Source organism: Corylus avellana, chromosome 11 (assembly GCF_965113065.1).
Source record: "Corylus avellana chromosome 11, dhCorAvel1.hap1.2, whole genome shotgun sequence".
NCBI lineage: Eukaryota > Viridiplantae > Streptophyta > Magnoliopsida > Fagales > Betulaceae > Corylus > Corylus avellana.
In genome coordinates, this window is record NC_142500.1 from 19,799,907 (window position 1) to 19,823,194 (window position 23,288).

Here is a 23,288-nt window from a genome sequence, read left to right on the forward strand (position 1 = left end):
GTCTTCTCTCTCTCTAGAAAAACCAGTGTGAAAATCTCAAAGCTTTGTTCTTTTTTGTCACCGGAAATGGCAGCCAAAGGTAGCTCAAGCCTTTGAAATCTCGCTCTAATTCCCATTACTGCTACAAAAGCTTAAAGCTTAAAGCTTAAAGCTCAAAGCTTCACAATCCAGTTCAAAAGACTGTCGTTTCGTTGGCGACCAACCAATCTATGTCGTCCGATATAAGCTAAACAAACTTGTAGTGGTCTCTCGCCCTCAGAAATCGGAACGAATCGTTCTGTTATGTCGAATTCTCGATTCCAATTGCCAATGGACAACCGTTCGAAAGACGAAAACAGAGCGGTCGATCATTCATTTGTAGTGTCTGTGAGTTTTTGAAACGATTTTGAAGAACGATTGGGGATTTGGGTTTTTGTGATCGGTGTGGGGGATGGGTAGGGATCGGCTGCTTATGCCGACGGTGGGACCGCCGATAAAGCGGCGAGCGGGATTGCGTAGGAAGCAGGCTGGAAGAGGGTCGTATAGAGGGAGTTAAAGGGGCTTACGCTTTGGTTTTTGTTCTGGTTTTGGGAGGGGATAGTGTTTGTTTGGGTGTGTGTTAGAAGAGGACGGTGAGAGATAGATAGATAGAGAGAGAGAGAGAGCGTGAGAAAGAGAGATGGGTGGCGGTGCTGAATTGCGGGGAGTGCTGAGGAGCCTCTGTGACAATACAGAGTGGAAGTACGCTGCGTTTTGGAAGCTCAAACATCGCGCTCGGATGTGAGTTTGTGCCTGCTTTTCACTCGTACAGTTTTGTGTGTGTGCGTGTGTGTGTGTGTGTGTTGTTTGTTTGGATGCTGAGAAAGCTGAGGGAAGTGGGGAGGAAAAGAGAGTGTGTGTTTTGTAGGAAAATAAGTGAATGGAACTTTGACTTAACTGGTATGGTTAGTGATCTTTAGTAGGTCCATGCCTTTTGTGTTTTTTGTGTTTTTTTTTTTTTTTTGAATGGATTTGTGTGCGCATACTTTGTTCGAGTGTAATGGTTTTTCTCTTGAAGTCGAGGGGTGCATGTCATGGTTTTGTTTTAATCTGAGTGTGGAATTTGAATAGGGGAAGGTGTGATCCATCTTTTTTTTTTTTGGATTATCTTGGATTTTATCTAATTTGGTTTTGTGAAAAAGAAAAAGGGAAGAAAAGTGACGAGATCTGAATAATAATAGTGTTGAGTGATATGTGGTCTGAGCATCGTCTGGGACTCATGAAATGGTCACTTTGTTGGAATTTATTTGTAAAGCATGACATTTTAGGGTGATTTTTTAATTTTGGGGGTATGCTGCCTTTTGCAGGGTGTTGACGTTGGAGGATGCTTACTATGACAACCATGAGCAACATGACTCTTCGCAGAATGATTGCTGCAGTAAGACACTGGACAAGTTGCATGATGGTCATTATTCGCATGATCCCCTAGGATTAGCCGTGGCAAAGATGTCGTATCATGTATATTCCCTGGGAGAAGGGTAGGACTCTTCTTACTCATTGACAATTTGACATGCTATCCAAGATTGATCTTGTCATGCTACGATAATAGGTGGATGTTTGTTGAACATTCCCCACATATTACTACTCCTTTTCAGATTCCCTTGTGGATTGAGGTTCCTGCATTTCTAAGGGCCTACAATTCCTTCAATCCAAGACGTTCATTCAAAATGAACGGCTTGGATTGAACTACATCGGCATTCAAAGGAAGAAAAAAAAAAAAAAAAAACCAAAATATTTTAAAGAGGTGGCCAGGCACCCCAAGCAGGCTTCCTCATCTCCAAGGGGTGGTCCAATCACCCCTCATCCTTTGAAGGGTGGTCGGCCACCCCGATAAACTGGCTCAAAAAAGGCTTTAGGGGATGGTTGACACACCCCAACCACCCCCTTGAGGTGTTCAACCACCCCTCAAAGGGTAAATTAAGTGTATCACTGCTTCTCTGTACATCTTAATCCTTCTGTTTTACAGGATCATTGGACAAGTCGCAGTAACTGGAAAGCATAAGTGGATCTTTGCGGATAAGCATGTTAGGGATTCCTGCTTATCATTTGAGGTGACAAGCTTCCTTGGTCTTCAATGAAACTAAATAACATTATTTTTAGTTTGCATGTATGACAATTTGTATTGTTTCAGAATAGCTTGGCACGTATCTAAATTAAATTTCCACTCTTTCTGATTACTATCATTACTATTATTATTAATCTTTTTCCCCCTCTTTTTGTGTTCAGTACTGTGATGGTTGGCAAACTCAATTTTCAGCAGGGATCAGGGTATGCCTACTTCCATTTTGATGTTTTAACTCTGTGATGACTGATGAGTGGCTAGGGATGGTGGAGGTTTTTAAAGACATTACAACCTAAGATGAGACACTACGGACCGGACTCTGAATATTACTTCATTCACTTTCTGTACTAATATTTAATTGGCTAGTGAGTAGTGAGGTTGATAAGTTGAACTACTAGTTGACTTATTGAAGTTTTTATGCTTAAACATTGGTGGTATATAGAACTGCGAATCACAGCATACTATTTGGTTGTCCATGATCTACTCTTAAGTGTTTGAATGTCTTCCCCATTGGACCAATACATGCATTTTGTTCTGCATATGGACTAACAGTAGCGTCACATGCCACTCTGATGAGGCTACTTAGATGTTGCTAACCTTAGCTTGGAGAATATCAATTTAAGAGTAAGGTATTCCACTCATTATATCATATATGTGTTGCTGACCCATCGTCATCTGAATTCCGATGTATAAGCATATGGCTAACATAGATAAAGAAATTAAGTTATAACTTGTCATCGTGTGCAATGATGGTGGATTGATGGCGACACAGTGGGAGAAATGGTCTTTTGCTTTATGACACTTTCAATACTATATCTTGTTTTTGCTCTACTCATGCTTTCTTCTAATTTCTCTAGCATATTCTCTGTCCTGAACTATTCTTGTTTTGTTCTGCAGACCATTGTCGTTGTTGCTGTCGTCCCACATGGAGTTGTGCAGCTTGGCTCTTTGAATAAAGTACGATAATTTAGTAGTTTCTTTTTCGTGCATTGTCAAAATCTTGCCTGATTAGTGAAACTTAGTCCAAGTTTGATGTTTGTGCAGTTTCCTATGGTGTTACAGGATAGACATTGATTTTTTTTTTGTATTGCTTTTTGTTTTTTGTTTCCAAAGATGTAATTTTGGTATTATAGCTATACAAACAATAATGTACTTCTCTGTCTTGGTACTTGCTTCTGCACTGCATAGTGATTGATGAGCTGGACTACTTTCTGATATACCTCATTATCTATAAGTTTTATTTATGATTAGTTGGTGTTTTTCTCAACAAAGTGAGGGTCATCGTAATGGCAAAAGTACTGGAAGATGGTTATAGTAATTGGGTAAAAACAACCAGGAGTTCCTGTTGTCACCATAACTTATATTTTATGGAGCATCTCAGGGACATCTTAAAAATGTCAAGGTTTGAAACTTTTCCAAGTCTAAATGCTACAATATTAAGTTTATTAATTTGAGGATTTGAGATTCAAAATTTTACAGCAATTAAGCATTGTGGTGAGTCACTAATTTCATTATTTTGTGACAAGGAACTTATAGATCTCTCATCTTCTTTGATATAAACTGTAAGATCCCATCTGATGGCTTCCTTAAGTTATGCAGAATGGATTAGTGATCACCAAGGAGGGGCAGTGTTTGTACCTACTAGACCGCTGGGCCAATGACATTCTTCCCTCTGCTTTTAGTGAAAGAATTGATAACATATTCTGCCCCTAGTTGATTGGTTAAAGTGTCATGTGAACTGATACTGATATGTCACTGTTTATCCCTGTTTCTTTGTCCCTACTCTTTAATGTTACACATGCTTGGATGCTTTGCAGTGTGCCCCCAATATTTCTTGTGTCTTAAGTGCGCTTTTTTATGCTAGTTTCTTCTTGTTTTAGCATACGTTCTGCATGAATTTTATGCAGATCGTCAGTAATGATTTCTTTTAATCTTTTTTTTTTTTTTTTTTTTAATTATCATGGGAGTAATGTATTAGCTTGGTTATAATGAATCTGCAAAATGTATACATGCTGAGGTTTTCAAAATCAAACCCTATATGTCATTGGATGCTGGATTTTTACTTTTCTATTTATTTCCTCTTTTGAGAAAACCAGGTCATTGAAGATGTGAAGCTGGTGAATCATGTTAGAGATATCTTTTTAGATCTTCAAGATTCCGAGCACATTCCTTATCCAATACAATGTAGTATGAAGAATTTATTACATCTGGTAACTCTCTCATGCACATAAATGAAGCAACACCATAATTTGTCACTGTGTGACACATAGTAATATTGAAGTGTCCTGTTTTTCTCAGCAAGATATACCAACAAATAGTTTGGCTTCAGAGGTGATTCCTGATTGCTTAGATAAAGCCATAGACAAAGAAAGGCAAGATGTCTGGTTGTCCATGTCTCCATATTTTGCGAAAGACAGGGATACTTCTGTTTTTTATCAGAAAACGGCAGTTGATGCGGTCAATGGGCATGGAGGGCTTGACTTATCCACATCAGGAGGCAATGAAAGTGCCCCATTGCATTTGTCCAAATCTAATATTATCAATTCAGAGCACCAGAAACTAGTAGGGATGGGAGTGTTCAATGCCAGGAAATGTGGAGTGGAGATTAGTGGCTGCAAAGATGGGAGGGTGGGTTTGGAACGTAATGCCAGTTCATTGTCATGCAGTTCTGCTACAGATAGTGTTAACTTATATGATGTTATGCTTCCTGCTGGAAAAGTTGGAGTTGATTTGACACACTTATCATCAGGCCTCCTTGACTCTGCTGTTTGTGAAAGATTGAAGTTGGATGGTACAGGTTTTTACGAGAATGCTTTGTCACATATACCTGAATCTTCAGACATGAAATTCCAGAAAGATTTGGAAAAGTTGGACTTTCAAAGTGAATCAAGTCGCATGGACATATTGAACACATCTTCGAATTTCCCGGCTGGCTGTGAGCTCCACGAAGCACTTGGACTAGCTTTTCTCAGAAAGAGTAATTATTTTGATTGGGAAGCAGAGAAAACTGAAAATAAAGCAGCTATTGATGTGCCAGAGGGGATGGACAGTAGCCAGTTGACATCTGACTCTCACACTGATCATCTTCTAGAAGCAGTAGTGTCCAATGTTTGCCAAAGTGTTAGTGATGTTAAAAGTGAGAAACTATTATCTAAACCAGTGCAGTCTCTGCCAACAATTGAAGTTAATCCAGAGCCTTCTAGTCATACTACCCATACTATTACTTCAGCAGGCTATTCATTGCAGCAGTCCTCTCTCGTAGAGGAGGACAAAGAGCACGGCTTGAGCTCATCAGGGGTATGTGGTGTGATATCCCCAACAGGTTTTTCATCAAATTGTACAAGTACATGTAGTGAGCAGCTGGAGACGTCTTCGGAACCAGCTAAGAACAACAAAAAGAGAGCCAGGCCTGGTGAAAGTTGTAGGCCTAGGCCCAGGGACAGACAATTGATCCAAGATCGTATTAAAGAGCTGCGGGAACTGGTGCCTAATGGATCAAAGGTAACTTTCTTGCAATCCGTTCTTCCTGCTAAGTTTTGGTTTAGTGGTAGTTGCAGTTATTGAAGTAATACGTACTCAAATTTTCATGGTCGTTGCACAGTGCAGTATTGATTCACTGCTGGAACGCACTATCAAGCACATGCTCTTTCTGCAAAGCATAACAAAGCATGCAGACAAGCTACATAAATGTGCCAATTCAAAGGTAAAGGTGTAGGCATTCAATGCATCAAGTATCTTCAAGTGTTGACTTGTAAAGAACTTAACCCAATCTCAATCATAAACTAGTGGCAGTGCTTGTAGAAAACTACTTTATAAATTCTTTAGAGTTGACTGCTTCAAGTCACTCTTGTGGGCTGCTTAAATAATCACTGTTGTATGTGGCAGAAACATGTTATAAATATCTTTTTCTGGATGTCTGCTAAGCAACAGATTATTCACATTGGTGTTATCTGACTTTGATTTTCAACTGTCAGCTGCTATCAGAAAGTACATATCTGTTTGGTGACTTAGTATATTTTTATCTGATCTTATATGTTACTGCCAAATTCGCAGTTGCATGACAAGGAAACAGGCATGGTAGGATCCTCTAGTTTTGAACATGGTTCGAGCTGGGCAGTGGAGGTGGGAGGTCATCTTAAAGTTTGTTCAATTATAGTAGAGAATCTTAACAAGAATGGACAGATGCTTGTAGAGGTATGTACAGGTCATACATGTAAAACTTTGTGATTGGTTTATTTTGAAAAGAAGAAACTCCGAAATACATTACACATGACATTCCAGTTTTTGCTTCTCCAAAGAAGATGCTCCTCTATTTATCCTACTTGTATTTTGTTTCTTCATCCTTGTTGCTTTCTATTGTTTCCAGTCCTACCACTACTCTGGCTGATATGTGCAGATGTTGTGTGAGGATTGCAGCCATTTTCTTGAGATAGCAGAAGCCATCAGAAGCCTGGGTCTGACAATCTTAAAAGGTGTAACAGAAGCCCATGGCGAGAAAACATGGATATGTTTTGTGGTTGAGGTAGGTTTCAAATCTAGATACGATATTTGGTTCTTAATGACCCATGTGCATCACATGTTTGACTCTTTGGAAGTCTTAATTATGCAGGGCCAGAACAACAGAAGCATATACAGAATGGATATATTATGCTCCCTTGTTAATATATTGCAGCCCAAGAAAGCAATAATGCAACAATGATGGCTGGTCGACTCTTGGTGATTTTCATGTAGGCTTCTATGTAAGATATTGTGAGTTGTATGTGATTTTTAGTAGGCATTTCTGGTCTTTGGCTTTTGTTTGAATTCCCCAAGATGAGAAAAAAAGAAATCCGAGGAAGATGGAAAGAAAACCAGCAATTCTGTGAAGGGAATATTTTTTTTTTTCTCTACTTTATAGTGTGTAAAGATGGCAGTTATTGTCTTCTCTCTATCTCTATTTCCCGCTTGAAAAATTTGTTGTCATTTGTTTGGAAGTTTGATTCTTGAAATAAAAAGTCCTCAAGGAGTATCTTAATGTACGTTTTTGTTTCCAATTCTTTCAGTACTTTCATTTGTTGAAATTAAAGGCTTTGTTTAATAAAATTCTCAGCTTGTCTTTTATTTTTTGTTCTCAAAACAAAAACGTTAACAAACAACCCAAAAACAAAAATACTCCCCAAAAACACATTAACAAACATACCAAGTTACCACCTAGAGTCCTACATTGTTATACACAAGCTGTGAAAAAATAAAAAATAAAAAATTAACAGTAAAGTCAAAGATTTATTTACTTCATTACAGATTGATATCAGTTAAAAGCATTCCACAACTCAAAATTTTGCGGTACCTTAAAACTTTCATTGTATTGCCAGCATGGGTTAAACTTTAAAATGAGGAAGGGCTGAGTTTCCATCCAGTCCCTTTGATCTGTAGAAGGCAAGATACTCACTGATATGAGTTTCCCTGTATATGGGTGGGTTCTGATCAGATAGAAACTCCTTTATTGGCCCATATGGTTTATACTTATGTGTAGCACTTGGATAGAAAAAGCATGCAACTGAAACCCTAGGCCCAGCCTGTCCAACTAGTACCCTATGCTCCACGCTTCTGAACTTGTCGTTGGTGATAAGCTACAAAAAATTTGACAGTCAGCCAGATTGACAGATTGTGATGCAAGATGGATAAGATAATTAGGCGGCAGAGTAGGATAAGATAATTTGCTGTTTTTACACTTGGTGAACAGGAACTGCACTTACCTGCATGAAGTCACCGATGTTGGCTACTAGTGCTCCGTGCACTGGTGGAACATCAACCCAATGATTTTGATGCAGGACTTGGAGGCCACCAATATTGTCTTGCAGGAGCAGAGTTAGAGATGATGGGTCTGAATGCTTTGTTGCGCCAAGAGTCAAGTCTGGTTCAGGACAAACAGGGTAATAGTGGCACACCAGTGATTCAGTTTTCATGCATTCCATGCCTGCAAGGTAATCAGTTCTAAGCCCCAAAGCCTCTGATAGTAATTCTGAGATTGCCTCGCTTAGTTCGATGACATGTTTCATATATTGACTAACAACATCCTCCCTGAAGAACAGCACACAAAGTATTTTTAGTTAATTTTGCAGACAGTATATGTGTTTTGAATATTCATTCTCACTTCTTGTTCTAGTACCTGCAGACTAGGGGAAATGCTTCAGGATTTAGGGGACCATCTTGGAAATCAAATGCAATGGAGTCCCTCCAATTTGCTGCTTTCGACACGAGGAGATCGCCATTGCAGTAATACCTGACTCGTTGCTTGTAATCGCGTGAGTACCACTCCATCTTCTCTTCCTTTGGTTGTTCATGGAATCGTCTTACGGCTTCTAACATGTTGTCTATGACGCTAACCGGAACTCCATGATTAACCATTTGAAAGAAACCCCATGTCTCTGATGCTCTACGCATTTCATCGACTATCTCTTCCCGCCGGCTACTCTCAAAGCCTTGGAGGTCTATCACTGGAACCTGGAAGTGGACAGTACTGGCTGGAGATGACATTGGAAGCCTCTCTGGTGGATGGATGAGGAACCTAGGGACCTTGGCCACACCAGAGTCTACTAGTCCTTTAACTCCAGCCTTTGTTTCATCGAACTCCTTCACTTCCCTCCCCCTGTCATATCCCAAAACAACATCAGGAATAACTGGTTCCCCGGTGATAGATGGGAACTCCATCCTTGAGTTAGCGGATTCCGGGTTATCGAAAATGAACTGCTTCCTCAAATTTGAAGGGTTGGAAGTGGGCATTCAAGCAAAAAGAAGAGGGACAAGATGCTCTTGTTGAATGGAAGAACTGGATGAGACCAGACCAGATGCCTATGATTATAAAAATGAGTGAGCAACGTAAGTTGGAGAAAAGGCCAAGGTAAATGAGATACCCACTTTTGGCTTTTGCCCAAAAATCATATTCTTCAAGCATTACAACACAATGATGTAGGTTAAGCACAAGTGTCTTTTTCTTACATGTTTTGGCCCCTTTATAGATCACCAATATCCCAAAAAAGAAAGTTTTTTGCCACAGAAAAACTGGCCTATTCGTCCTATTCACTCACTTCATGCCAAAATGTGGAAACTAGCGTAAGCTTCATTCATTGCTTAAAACCCGCGTATCAAACCTTAAAAACCGCACGCTTTCTAGTTTTAATAAAAACAAGTGGAGGATTTATGCCATTAAAAAATATGCAAAATTCTGTGAGATGACACACGATATTATAAATGTTTTGAAAAATGCTCCATACAATTACACTATTCTTTTTTCCTTGCTATTTTGTGCTCCGATTGCATGTTTAACACGTCAAAAGTTGTTTAAATATCTTACTAAGAAATGGTATATATATATATATATATATATATATATATATATATATATTTCTTACCTACTTTTGCATTAGGAGACTGTCGGGTAGAGGTGTTCAAGCATGTTGATTTACCTACCTTTGCATTAGGAGACTATCCAGTCGGGTTTAGGTGTTGAGGAATATATATATGTTGATAAGTTGATTGTGGCTAAGATACGAGAATATTAAGCTTAAGTGTTTGGATTACCAGTGATTTAATATGGAACAACAGAGGTTTGGAATTCAAACCATATCTCAATAATTTATCTCACCATTTTAATTATTTGCATCTTGGGTTTTACTTATAATTTTTTTTAGGGAGAGTTATAACAACTTTTGAAATAATTGGTGAATTAACACCAAACATGTACTCATGGAATATATATATATATAATCTCTCAATGGTGTCAGACTTATTTTTGGGCAACGTATGGCAGACGAAACTTACACACAGTCGTATCATTTGCTGACATACGAGGGATGTTTTACTTGTCAACTTGATATGCAAATCATCTTAGACAAGTCGTTGAACGTGGAATGTTTCACTTTTATTTTCTTTTTTCTTTTAATGGCTACCACGTTAAAAGGCTTAATTAAGAGTTTAAGCCAATCAAATCCAAAAACGCATGCGAATCATCATATGAGAGAGATGGATGCAAAAATATCATCAAATAATACTAAAATATCTTTCCTTTCTTTGTCGAGTTATAGAAGCTATCCATAGCCATAGGGTTTGTTGTATATATGTTAGTTACACGTGAACTAAATAATATCAAACCCAACACGTGTTGTCCTTTGAACAATATTAAATAAATTAGATCTTTAACACACTTGTTTCTCTACACATCCTTGTACAGCTGCTCCTCTCTCCCATATCTCTCTCTCCATGTACATGCCACATGGGATGGAAATTTGTATTTGTCGTGTCCGAGATATAAATATAAAATTATATAATCGGACAAAACTCTTTAAATTTAACTCACTAATTTTGTATTGGTTTGTGTCTGGTTCACAGTTGCGCAAAAAATTAATAGCCTTAAATGTTATGTGTTTAGTTTGAGTCATGTCGAAATATGGTATAAGACTATACAGATTAACCTCCTCAAGCTTAATTAACTCAAAAATTTTGTGTTAGGTTCGTGTCAAAAAATTTTAACCCTAAGTAAAGGTAACCAAATTGTTGGCTTTATTGACGAAAAGAATTGCTCATACAAATACAAATAGGATTCGCTGCATTTTTTTGTTCATACATCTTTTCAATGTCTTTAACTACATTGTGGTTCAAAGCAAGTAGACCCCAATTTCTTTTCCTCCCCCCCCCCCCCCCCCCCCAAAAAAAAAAAGAGTAAAAAACCAGAAAGGAAGATGATGATACTTTAGCAATCTCAGCAAGAGAGATGACAATAGAAAGAAAACAAGATATATTGAAACAAATGGCAGGCGGCGCCCAACAATGGGCAGCCATGCATGCACGCACCCTAGCCACCAGTTATCTTGTGGGGTAATGTTTAGTGTATTTGTTATGTCTTTTTAGTGTGTGTGGGGAACAACTTACTGCAACAAGTATATGCAATTATGCTCTTTCTGGTTTTTGAGCATGGGAAGACACTTAGATTGCGAGTATCGATCACTATAGTAGCGTGCTCTGCTGTCGAGACAAGAAATTATTGCTGATTCAAGAGTCGAACATGCATGTGGAATAACTTCAGTTAAATTGTGTCTCGGTGCAAGGGAGGTACTGTGATTTATGTTTTTTTTTTTTTTTTTTTTTTTGTGTATTATTTCTTTAACAATAGATATTTCATCTGCACAAACTACTTGATTTGACCCGCATGATGGATTAATACCGGTGAAGATAATGTTCCACATAAATGACTAGTCCATGATGGTTTAATTGTGCATGAAATTGCATGAGAAATTATTTAAGTGTTTTTTTTCAGTAAAAAAATTGGAAATATTAATTTTCAGCCAAATAAGCCCTAGCCGCCCCCTAGGGGTATTTTTATCATCATTTTAAATTCTAGACTTAATTGGACTCTAAACCCTAATCCTATTTGGAAAAGAAAACAAAACCCTAGACTTAAAAAGTTCCCTATTAGTTTTGGCCGTGCAACCCTATAGACCCATTCTCTCACTTTTTTCACAACCTAATTTCTCAAGAGTACACAAACAGTACTCTAACCCTCCCTAATTATTGAGAAAAAAAATAATTTCTCTTCAATTCCTCTAGACTAAATTGGACTCTAAACCCTAATCCTATTTGGAAAAGAAAACAAAATCCTAAAAAAGTTCCCTTTGGCCGTGCACCCCCTGTAGACCTAATTCTCACTTCTCTCCCAACTTTCGCAAGAGCTAGCACAAACACCCTAACCCTAAGATAATTTGGCTACCCTAGCTAGTTTTTGAGAAAATTTATTTTCTCTTCAATTCTTCTAGACTAAATTGGACCCTGAACCATAATTCTATTTGGAGAAGATAAATTCTAAACCTATTTTTACAAAGAAAATTTTTACAAGGGGAAAAAGCCAAAAACAAATGTCTTGGTTTATGGCCATTGGCCAATTTCTAACTAGAGTTGGAGTATATTTAGACCTAAGAGAGATAGGGTTGACATATATGTTATGCTTTGTAAATGTTATATATGATTTTATCCATGTTATAGATTGTTTATGACTATATGTTATCACGTGATCTATTTTATTCCATGAATATTATGTAAAGATTTTAAAATGTTACAATGTCCCTCAAATACACGTGGTACTCATATGAGGGTAAGAGAAAGAACACATCATTTTAAAGGAGAGTGCTAAAAAGCCAAACAAATGAACCCAGAAAAATTTTCAAACTGATGTGACAAACCGCGAGTGGCTGATAAGGGAGACAGAATTGCAATTTTTTTTTTTTTTTTTTTTTTTTTTTAAATTTAAAAACCCTTACCACATCAATTTAAAATTTTTTCTTGGTTCATTTGTTTGACTCCCTAACACTTCTCTATTTTAAATAATTAAAGAAGAGAAAAAGCCTCACTCATGTTGCCCTTTACTCTTTTATTCTCCTTCTTAAATTCTTTTTTGAGGGCAACATGAGTGAGGCTTTTTCTCTTCTTTTAGTTATTTAAATTCATCTAGTTAAATCCTTTCGCTAAGGGGGCATTTTTAATCATGTCCCTTGTTTTGTGAACAAAATTGCCTGGTCCACCTATCCCTTCTGCCATGGGACATTTTTTTTTTTCCTAATGATATCCTTTAGTGAATAAAATAGTTTTATTCAAAAAGAATCACATCTCAATTGTTCAGCATAGATCACGGTGGGAAAGAATGGAACCTAACCACTTGATATTTAGTAAAAACAAAAGGCATAGCATTTACTAATTATGATTTTTTTAATCTATTTTTTGAAGCGTCAAAAGGAGCTTTAATATTTCTTTGGAAAACAGCAGTGACGAAGATCGTAATAATTCTCTGATGTTCTTCTGTATCCTTCTTTTTCTTCATCAGATTAGGTAATATTCCACTCTTTTTTTTTTTTTTTTGCTGAGCATGAGGTCCACTCCTGATAGCAATGGCTCTACCACCAAACCAAGGTACCATTTTTGGCTTCTACAACATGCAGTACAACAGCTGTTGAGCTACCTCCGAATATAGCAAAACGACACAAATGAAAGGCATTAATTACAACCAATAATTTTTGACACGACGTGTAAATCAAATATGAACTCAACATGAAATTGGCAAATTAAGATTAGTGGCTTGTCCTTTTTAATTAAATGGATCAAGTTAAAATTGACCTATATAGTCTTATATTCATGTTTCGACACGATCCAACTCAACACACGAATACGAATTGCTATCGTAAAAGACATATTTCGGTTTCAATGGTCATGTACCAAAAAAATCTATTATTTGTTTGTACATAAAGTCATAAAACTATAACAATTGAGTAGGGCCCGGTGTGAGTCTCATTTCATCTCATGTGAGAGGTCCATGCACTTCCAATGGGTCCTGTATGAGAAAACTTGGTTGTTTGTGCAAAACCTATAACAATTCCTTTCACCTCACGTAAGAGGTCTAAGGTCTTCGTGCAAATAGCCCATTCTCATAAAAAGGTTAGTATAAATAAGTAGTAGTTTCCAAGCTCAATTTAAGAAGAAAATTCATAATCCATAAGAAACAATATACCCCATGAATTAAAAGACTAACAGCTCACTAAGAGTTCAAAACAAAATGTGGGTCCTAAACATACTGAAACCGAATCCTTGCAGATTGAGATAATGAGTTTCAAAAACAAACCAGGAACCAAATAGGCTCTAGCTTGGAGATTAGTAATGTCTTCTTCACCGACACAATCTTGCTAGACAGTTTTCGTTTTAGGAACCTTCTTCTTGATTTGTCTCCTTGGAATCGAGTTCTTCATCCCTATGAAAAACAGTAATGCCCCAAAGAGAGCCATATTCTGCAACAAGAAGGTAGACATATATTACTTATGACTTGATAAGATCAGGTGGAACATATTATAATAGTGGCTGTATTTCACGAGTACAGAAAATAGAAAATGGGGCTGGCAGTACAGTAACCTGTGTAAATTTGATGAAAAGTTGAGCAAATTCTTTCTCCTCACTGTCATAGTTGTAGAAATCATACAAAATAGGAGTAGCAATCAGCTGATGCAAAACCTGTGCAGAGGAAACAACACTTGTGAATGACTAATTGGTCAAAAAAGATAGGGTCAAGATGCATTTTAGGCACAGGCAGACGACTCGAGAGCCTCTGAACCATTGTACCCATAAGAGATCGAAAGTAAACCAAGTAGCATGGCTGAAATTCGAACCAGAAGATAGGCTCCAAGCGAGCTGCCAAATATAAAAAGGATTCCCCCAATGCCCTTCAGTGCTATAGTTGCAGCAACTAAATGTTTCACCTACGGCAGAGCATCAATGATTAAAAAAAAAAAAAAAAACTTTTTCTATATATGTTGTTGAAGTTTTAGAATATTCTAACAGAAATGGGTGCACCCACTCGGGCACATACACGCACACACACACACACAGATTCTCACTTCAATATCTGGCACTTGCATGGCAACATGAGACTGAACACGTTTTGTAAAGACATCAAACTTTGGTCCGAGAGTCTTTGCTGCCGGTCCCCCATTTACTCCATATTCATTGAACCTATAAAGAGGAATAAATCCCAATATCTTATAATCAAGAAACTTAAGGAATCTTAACAGCTAGACATGTTAGCATTTATAAACAAATGATTGCTTCAACAAAAGCAAGTCCCTAACGTTTTTCATCCAAACAAAGAAACTTAATGACGTCACAGAGTGAATTACGAGCTTGATCTAAAAAAATGAAATTAAGCAAATTAAGATAAACTTTCCCAAAACCAGCCATTGTTATAAAAGAACAGGTTTAATTAGGAACTCGCCACTAATCAGGAACTTACTAGGCTACTAGCAAATCAAGTCTTGTTAAGATCCAGATTATATGGCATCTCCAAAAAATGTCTAAATGGTTTCAGCACGAGGTTTGAAGAAATTAGTGGAGAACAGAGAACAGTTCTCTTTATACATCCCAGAAAATAATATATCAAACACTAAGAACTATATATTGGCAGAAAGTTAGTTAAATACTCTTTGACTTTTTATTTTTAGCACAAGGAAACTGGAGAACCAACCTTTCATACTAGTAACCCTAGTTCCCTCTCTGTCACATCATCACTTCAATTCAAGCACAAATCAATTCAAAAAATAATCTTTAGACACCATCTGCATTTCTAGGTTTCTAACCATAAGTTGCATCAAATGATGTCCAACAACTATCAAGTACATGATTATATTAATATATGAACATTTCAAACTACACAGAAATTGACACATTTGGCCCAATCTGCAGCCCTATAGCTTGTACGTTCCAATGAATAGCTGTTATGGAAGCAAAAGCAGCCAACATATTTGTTTTAAAGACAAACCCATCAATGCCTTGATCATAATTAATAGCCCATAATGAGCTAAACTCAGGAAAATTGAAGTTAACTAAACTAGGTTGGCAAATAACATTCAATTACTCAAACACATCATTTCCTTTTCTGCCAAAATTACTCACTGATAAAGAAAACGCAGATCTATACCATTTCACTCTTACATGGTGAACAACGCAATATAACAGATCCAACGAGAACTGCCAAATCTAAAACAAAAACTACTCGAAACCCAGAATTACATTTGCCTAAAAGAAGACATATACGCTGAAGAATTAACAAAATCGCAATAATAGAAAGAAAAAAAGAAGAAAAAAAAATGATATTGGAAACATAGGAAAGCTTAAAAAGAAAAAAAGTCGTTGCATATACTACTTACTCTTGGTATGCAGAGAGTATGAAAATAGAGGCGAAGAGAACTCTCCCAAGAAACGAAGCGAAAGCCATTGCCTTTTCTACGTAGAGAAACAGAGAGAGGAAATCTAGGTGAAGCCCTGAACTCTCTCTCTCTCAATCCGTTTCTTAAAGACACGGCAAAAGAAGGGGGGATTTGAAATATAAAGAAATGTGAGGGGCTAGGGTATTATTGTCTAAACGAAGTGCCGCAGTGGGCTGCTTTTTCGAAAGAATCGAAAACATGGGCGCGTCTGAGTTTTTTGAGTCTGTGCTCTGAAATGCCCTTGGATTTCGTCAAATTTACCTTCTCTCTAATTTGACAATTGGAATTAGGTTGGAAAAGCTCCCATGTTAATGAAGACCCAAATTCACACTTACTATTTGATGGCATTTAGGAACATGGTTTTTAGGTAATTGATGCTGGTGTATACTAAATTTAGCCCTAGGTCCAGCCAATTTCAAGTTTGGAATTGGAAGCACAATATTTATGAACAAAGTTCACCCAACCTATTAGGTTCACATTTATTATTTATTATTGTAGGCTACTTATGGTTAGAAGCCTAGAAATGTGCTCTATCTTTTGTAGGGATTGGGATCCTCTCCCATTCAAATAGACCAGAAGAAAATCGGTTCTTTTTAGCATAGGGATAGAATTGTTTAAAAAAAAAAATTTTTAGACAATTTTGTCTCTTCTTTAACAAGAACCGGCTCTCCTCCGGTCCAAATAGACTGGAGGGGATCCAAGTGCCTTTTGTAGAGCCTCGGCTCTAGTATTCTTTTCTCATTTTTTGAATGAAGAGTAATACTTTCCTTCATAAAGATAAAAAATAAAAATAAAAATTAATGCATGTGATTTTCGCATTCATTCTTAATATTATGTGTCTTCCGCTTATGCATAGTTATTTCAGCTTACAAGTATGCCTTAAATAATTTTATTTATTTATTATTTAAAAAAAAAGGTTAAAAACAATTATTTTTAAAGTAACTTTGTCAATTGGCACATATAGTTGATACATGATGGCATGGCCGTAATTGACTGGTTTAATGTGGCATATGATTAATTAGTTGGATAATAGACTGAGAGAGGGATGTATTTGAAATCAAAAGGAAATTTAAAGACCGAATTGTCAAAATCAAAAAACCTAAAGACTGGTTAACTTTTCCCTCTACTTAAACGCTAGTTTAAGATTGCGGTTTCAAGTACGACTTTTAAAATTGCGTTTTTAAAATTGTTACTTTTTAAAATTGTAAAGGTATTTCGTAAAACATGTTAAAAAGTATTTTTTTTATCAAATATTTGTTATGAAAAATTATGATTTTAGTTTTAAATTCGCGTTTTTTCAAATAAGCACTTATTACTTGTTTATAGAAATCGCAAATTTTTTTTCCTATTTTATATTAAGTGTCTTTTAAATTGCAATGCTAAACGCCTTATGTTTAGCAATATCTTTTAAAAATACAAATTATTCTTACAAAATCGTAATCTGAAATGCATTCTTAATACAAATTTCAATAAATGGATCAAGTTCTTTTCCACCTAAAAAGGCTAAACCTGAAACCCGGGTTGAACCGATCCGCAGCTCTTGTATAAATTGAAACGGTGCTAACTGCTGAGACAACAGAAATCGGCGGTTAGACCTGTGTTTGTGGAGGTACATGAAATCCATATCTAACTTTAACCCTTTATCAATCCCAAAATTACTTCATCAACCCAACCCACTAACTCAGAAACAAACTATATTCGATCAGTTGAAGAAATGTTCCAGCCTAAAGAAACTGGAATCTGCGTATGCGTCCATGATCAAAACCAATGCAGACCAAGACTGTTTCTTGGTGAACCAGTATATCAGCGCCTGTTCGACCTTTTCGCGCATAGATTATGCAGTTTTAGCATTTACCCAGATGGAAAATCCTAATGTTTTTGTCTATAACGCAATGATAAGAGGCTTTGTTCGTTGTTTTCACCCAACAAAAGCTTTGGAATGTTACATGGAAATGTTGAGAGCTAAGGTTATGCCAACAAGCTATACGTTCTCATCGTTGATTAAGGCGTGTTCCTCGGTATCGGCTTTGGGGTTTGGTGAAGCTGTACAGTGTCACATTTGGAGAAATGGGTTTAGTTCACATGTGTTTGTTCAGACTGCTTTGATTGATTTCTATTCGAGTTTAGGTAAACTTGGTAGATCGACAAGGGTGTTTGATGAAATGCCTGAAAAAGATGTTTTTGCATGGACTTCGATGGTTTCGGCTCACATCCGGGCTGGGGAGTTGAATTCTGCAAAGAGATTGTTTGAGGAGATGCCTGAGAGGAATACTGCAACGTGGAACATTTTGATTGATGGATATGCGAGAATGGGGAATGTGGAATCTGCGGAGTTGTTGTTCATTCAGATGCCTGAAAAGGATATAATCTCCTGGACAACCATGATCACTTGCTATTCTCAGAACAAGAAATTTAGAGAAGCATTAGCAGTATTTAGTGAAATGACAAGCAATGGGATCAGTCCTGACGAAGTTACCATGGCAACTGTTATATCAGCTTGTGCCCATATTGGAGCGCTAGACCTTGGAAAGGAAATACATCTTTATGCATTGCAGAATGGGTTTGATCTTGATGTTTATATTGGGTCTGCACTGATTGATATGTATGCCAAGTGTGGGAGCTTAGATAGGTCACTTTTGGTTTTCTTCAAGTTGCGGGAAAAAAACCTGTTTTGTTGGAATTCAGTAATTGAAGGGCTTGCAGTTCACGGATATGCAGATGAAGCACTAAAGATGTTTGGCAGAATGGAGAGGGAGAAGGTCAAACCCAATGGGGTTACTTTTATCAGTGTTCTAAGCGCCTGCACACATGCAGGACTAGTTGAAGAAGGGCGTAGGAGGTTTCTGAGCATCACCAATGATTATTCCATCCCTCTCGAAGTTGGACACTATGGATGCATGGTTGATCTACTGAGCAAAGCGGGTTTGCTTGAAGATGCACTGGATTTGATAAGAAGCATGAAAGTTCAACCCAATTCCGTCATCTGGGGTGCCTTGTTGGGAGGGTGTAAGCTTCATAGGAACTTGGAGATTGCTCAACTTGCTGTTAATGAACTGCTGGTTTTAGAGCCACACAACAGTGGCTATTACAACCTGCTCGTTAACATGTATGCTGAAGTTAATAGATGGGGTGAGGTTGCGAAAATCCGGGCAGCCATGAAAGATCTTGGGATAGAAAAGAGATATCCTGGATCTAGTTGGATTGAAATGGAGAAGAAGATTCATCAGTTTTCAGCTTGTGATAAATCTCACCCAGCTTCTAGTGAAATTCACATGCTGCTACCTGAATTAGATGGGCAGCTGAAGTTAGCTGGTTATGTGCCTGAACTTACTTGGGGGGATTTAGGCTGAGCTGCTTACACCTTCTGGGTTTGATGTAACAAATTATTTTCTTTGGGGTTTTTTTCAGAGTTGCCCCTGCTTAATTATTATTATTATTTTTTATAAAAATTGATCGCGAATCACAATCATTGTAACTTACGGGAAGAGAGCTAAAAGGGTTCTTTACAAGAAAAAAAAAAAAAAAAAAAAAAATTAGCTACATAGAGATTTTTCTTGAGAATGATGGATACAATCAAATGCTATAAGCTTTGGGTAATATATGCGGTAAATCCATGGCCTTTTGGTTTGACATGCAGGATATCCATATACAATTGAACACTAGTCACCCACATCCCATTAGCACTTCTTCTATGCTAAAATTGTATCGGAGCATTTGAAAAGATAAAGGTTTTTATGCTATGATAAATTGATAATTCTATTAAAATGAACGTGAGAATTACGTACTTCATGGATAGATTAAGTACCAATTTGAAGGAAACATAATATTTGAAAAGTGATTTTGCAGGTTTTGCAAGAAGCACTGTAATAGCTGCGATTAATTAAAGAGTAATTTTTAAAACTATACTTTTATCTCATTTTATTCACATTGCAGTATCTTTTGAACTTGATGACTATTAGAATTGACTTTAAATATTTGGTATTTGACTTGGTGATCGATCTTCAATTGAGAAATTTTTTCCGTTAAGTTTTACAGGAAAGAGGGAAAAGGAGAATTTTGTATTCATTAAGTTATGATGTTTTAGTTTTTGCTCTAGGTACTTCGTGATAAGAGCTAGTTGTAGCTATCTTGTCACGTACATGCCTCTCTTATGCTCAGGTAATTACGAATGCCAATCAATTTTTGAATGTTAAAAACAAAGGCCGATGGTTGATTGGCGTTGCCACATTCCTCTTAATTAAAATCTAACATGTTATGGCAATAATTCGTCAGAACCGGTACCAAGTTCAACACAAGAAAGGAAAATGCTCGAAGAAAGGAATTGGATGACAAGGAAAAAACGAGAGAATTTTCCTCCAATAACATATAACAATCAGCAAAATGAAACAAAATTGATTCATACAAAACTCTTATACATACTCCCACTTTCTCACAACTGAAAAACTGAGACTCCATTGCTAACAAAAATATTTAAATACTAATTGCTAAAGTGAAGCTCTCAAAATGCTATTTACAAGCACAGTAGTCCACAATCCCCATATTTGTGCCCTCCTCCATTTGGTCATATTCAGGTTCCATGGTGCTATACTGCCATCTCTACCTGGAATGTTCTCGAGCCAGCTTCAGTGGAGTGAATAATGAATATGAAGTCAAAGGCAGTGTGACAGGAGAAGATTCCACGAATAACTATAAAGCACAATTTTTTAGTTGAAAAAAATTCTTAAAACCCAATTTGAATGAAAAGTTTGTTCGACTACAAAAACTTCCCATGTTTTAGTCTATGAAATGGGCTAAAGAAGAACAGTTTGTAACCATTCGCTAAATTTCCAAAAAATTATAAGATGTCTACAAAGTTTATCTGCAAACTGTTCAAAGAAAACAAAACTCATACAAGAAAGATATCCTTTCATTTGCTCATAAAAATGGAAGTTCGACAAATCATCCAGCCAACAACAAGACATTAATCTTGAAAGGATAAACAATAAAAATCTGGTAAGCAATTGCATTCACATAACTCAAGGAGAAACATGTTAGCAATGAATTAGAAACCAGAAAAAAAAAAAAAAAAAAAAAAACACGACAAACCTTATTTGTTTCACAAATGGACTTCAAGGTTTACAAAGCAAAATGACAAGCACAACAATTGCAAGTCTCCTGCATTAAAACCACGCCTCGCATGCTAAGGAGTTTGAAAACACTTCTATAGTTTTAGATCTTACTCCCACGCCTCGTTTTTTTTCAAAATCATTAACAAATAATTCAAAACACCAAACTCTTTATAAATAAAACACACCAAAGAATCTCACATCTTTTCACAATCATTACCACGCATTTTCCTTGCAATGAATGAAAGGTCCCTGATAGGAAAAAAATGACAGATACAACAAATTTCTGACAAAAAAAGAAAAGATTTACCATGGAGAGAATGATCAGATAGAGCTAATACATATTGTGCCATCATCACGGCAATCAAACCAATAGGGAAACATATATAAATCATCATCTCATTCTCCACCAACTTGTTCATGTGCAAGATGAAAACTAAAATTGTTTGAAAACCATATTCTGCACACAACCCACAATAAGTTCACAAGGTACCCATCATAAAAATCATCAATTTATACACCTATTAAGCCCATTTTAAAGACAGTAAACACCCAGAAACACAACACAAAAGAAAAAAAAGAATTCAATGCTTCTCAAACCAATGAATCTAAATTATTTTAAAAAAAAATAATTGAAAATAAAAATCAATGTGAGGGAGAAGGATCAGCTAGAGCTAATACAAAGATTGACGCCATCATTTCGGCAATCAAACCAATAGGGAAACCTATTCATCATCATATCGTTCTCCACAAACTATTTCGAAAATTTATAATATTATATAAAAATAAAAAATAAAACTTTCAAGAAATCAAATACATAGGGGATTTGATGGGCATGAAGAGCGGTTTTGTTAACCAAACTGAAAGCCCAATGTGAGTTACGCCTAAACAGTTAGGGATGGAAGGAGTTTGGTCGTCAATCGGGCTGTTGCAGAAGCAGAGGTGAGCAACAGAACGACGGCGAATTATGATAGCGATGAACATCAGCTATGGTTTGAGTGTGAAACCCTAAAGGGGGAGGTACTTATAGAGCGATCGGTGCGTGAGAACCGTGAAATATCGGAAACGCCCCTTTAAGGTTTCATGTAATAAAATCCTTAGCATTTTCCTTTTACGTAAAATGCTTTTCAAAGAAAACATTTGTTCAGAAATGTATGAAAAATTACAAATATTTTTTAGGGAAAATTTCATTTACCCCATTATACTTTTGTAGTTTTTGCAGACACCTTTCATTGTTTAAAAACTCTTATTTTGATGTATCCAACTTTTGTTTCTTTTCACTTTGCCCCTTATGTTAGGATTTTGTAGTTAAATCAAACGGTCAAATGAGTAAAAGTCTTTTATACCTCTACATTTTTTTAAAATTTAAAATTTACTCTTATTTATAAATAAAAATTTATTATTATAATTATTATATTAAAAAAAATAATAATAATAAAGAAGTGACCCACTGACAGGTCTTGTGACCCACGTGATGGGTCACTTGTGACCCAACCGTGGTCACAAGACCCACCGGGGGTCACTTGTGACCCGTCGGTGGGTCAATTTATGATCCCCGGTGGGTCACGGGGCTCACACACCGTCGGGTTTTTATATATATATATATATATATATAATAATTTGACCCGTGGGTCACAATACAGGTGGGTTAGATCTACCGGTAAATTCACGGGTCAAGATTTAAAAAAAAAATAATTATTATTTTTTAATAAAAAATAAGGGCAAGATTGTAATTTTACACCCCTCAGTTATGATTTAACAGAAAATCTTAACGGAATGGGCAAAGTGGAAGGAAACAAAAGTTGGATACATCAAAGTAAGAGTTTTTGAACAATGTAGGGTGTCTGCAAAAACCGCGAAAGTATAGAAGAGGTAAGTGAAGTTTCCCCTATTTTTTATATTTTCTTTCAATCTTTTTTTTTTTTTTTTTTTTCTTCTTTCAATCTTGTTAACTCATAAAAAATACTTTTTATTCATAACATTAAAATAATTTATCTAAAATAATTTTTTTTTAAATTAACCTAAAAAATTGAATCATGACGGTAATTGAGCAGAGCTGCGACGATGGTCCAACAAAATCCCAATTGCAGTTAGGTTATGGTTTGGCAGAGATCTGGTGACGGTTTGATAGTAGTCCAACGAACTTCAACAATTTGAGAATGAGAAGTTCAAACTCAAAATATAATTTACGGTTTAAAAAAAATTAATCATTTTATAAAAATAAAAATTCGGAATCGAAAAAAAAAGTTGGTTGATTATTATTTCATTGCACCAATAACCAAAAAACTTTGTAATATATTTTTCAAAACTTATTTTACACCAAACAAATGA

At 36.4% G+C, this 23,288-nt stretch overlaps 4 protein-coding genes and 2 non-coding genes across 8 annotated transcripts; 2 read left to right on the top strand and 4 right to left on the bottom strand.

Annotated features, from left to right (window-relative positions):
• The first annotated feature begins 535 nt into the window (after nucleotides 1-535).
• On the top strand, nucleotides 536-7,098 carry CPUorf7 (transcription factor bHLH155-like protein). 3 transcript variants are annotated; one of them, XM_059575962.2, is made up of 11 exons: nucleotides 536-759; nucleotides 1,326-1,496; nucleotides 1,985-2,069; nucleotides 2,245-2,286; nucleotides 2,978-3,037; nucleotides 4,177-4,290; nucleotides 4,379-5,581; nucleotides 5,682-5,783; nucleotides 6,134-6,274; nucleotides 6,477-6,602; nucleotides 6,690-7,098. In XM_059575962.2, the coding sequence occupies exons 1-11, from the start codon at nucleotides 659-661 to the stop codon at nucleotides 6,777-6,779; spliced, it is 2,235 nt and encodes a 744-aa protein (XP_059431945.2). In that variant the 5' UTR covers nucleotides 536-658; the 3' UTR covers nucleotides 6,780-7,098. The 3 variants fall into 3 exon arrangements, with proteins under 3 accessions (XP_059431945.2, XP_059431947.2, XP_059431946.2); XM_059575964.2 differs by lacking the exon at nucleotides 6,690-7,098 and having other exon boundaries at nucleotides 6,497-6,596; XM_059575963.2 differs by lacking the exon at nucleotides 6,690-7,098 and having other exon boundaries at nucleotides 6,447-6,535.
• Nucleotides 7,099-7,205: 107 nt separating this feature from the next.
• On the bottom strand, nucleotides 7,206-9,276 carry LOC148583203 (1-aminocyclopropane-1-carboxylate oxidase homolog 1-like). The gene is made up of 3 exons (XM_088511833.1): nucleotides 8,229-9,276; nucleotides 7,816-8,140; nucleotides 7,206-7,689 (listed from the first exon to the last, which is right to left on the bottom strand). The coding sequence occupies exons 1-3, from the start codon at nucleotides 8,840-8,842 to the stop codon at nucleotides 7,438-7,440; spliced, it is 1,191 nt and encodes a 396-aa protein (XP_088367959.1). The 5' UTR covers nucleotides 8,843-9,276; the 3' UTR covers nucleotides 7,206-7,437.
• Nucleotides 9,277-13,524: 4,248 nt separating this feature from the next.
• LOC148583204 (uncharacterized) lies at nucleotides 13,525-15,943 on the bottom strand. The gene is made up of 5 exons (XM_088511697.1): nucleotides 15,793-15,943; nucleotides 14,488-14,602; nucleotides 14,260-14,349; nucleotides 14,006-14,104; nucleotides 13,525-13,884 (listed from the first exon to the last, which is right to left on the bottom strand). Exons 1-5 carry the CDS (start codon nucleotides 15,858-15,860, stop codon nucleotides 13,783-13,785), a joined length of 474 nt encoding a protein of 157 aa, XP_088367823.1. The 5' UTR covers nucleotides 15,861-15,943; the 3' UTR covers nucleotides 13,525-13,782.
• Nucleotides 15,944-17,384: 1,441 nt separating this feature from the next.
• LOC132166332 (pentatricopeptide repeat-containing protein At1g06143) lies at nucleotides 17,385-19,304 on the top strand. Its single transcript, XM_059577135.2, has one exon. It carries the CDS (start codon nucleotides 17,466-17,468, stop codon nucleotides 19,200-19,202), a length of 1,737 nt encoding a protein of 578 aa, XP_059433118.2. The 5' UTR covers nucleotides 17,385-17,465; the 3' UTR covers nucleotides 19,203-19,304.
• Nucleotides 19,305-21,275: 1,971 nt separating this feature from the next.
• Nucleotides 21,276-21,362, bottom strand: LOC132166817 (small nucleolar RNA Z102/R77). The gene has a single exon (XR_009438618.2). It is a non-coding gene; the product is annotated as a small nucleolar RNA Z102/R77 (small nucleolar RNA).
• A 253-nt stretch (nucleotides 21,363-21,615) lies between these two features.
• LOC132166818 (small nucleolar RNA Z102/R77) lies at nucleotides 21,616-21,703 on the bottom strand. The gene has a single exon (XR_009438619.2). It is a non-coding gene; the product is annotated as a small nucleolar RNA Z102/R77 (small nucleolar RNA).
• Nucleotides 21,704-23,288: the final 1,585 nt, after the last annotated feature.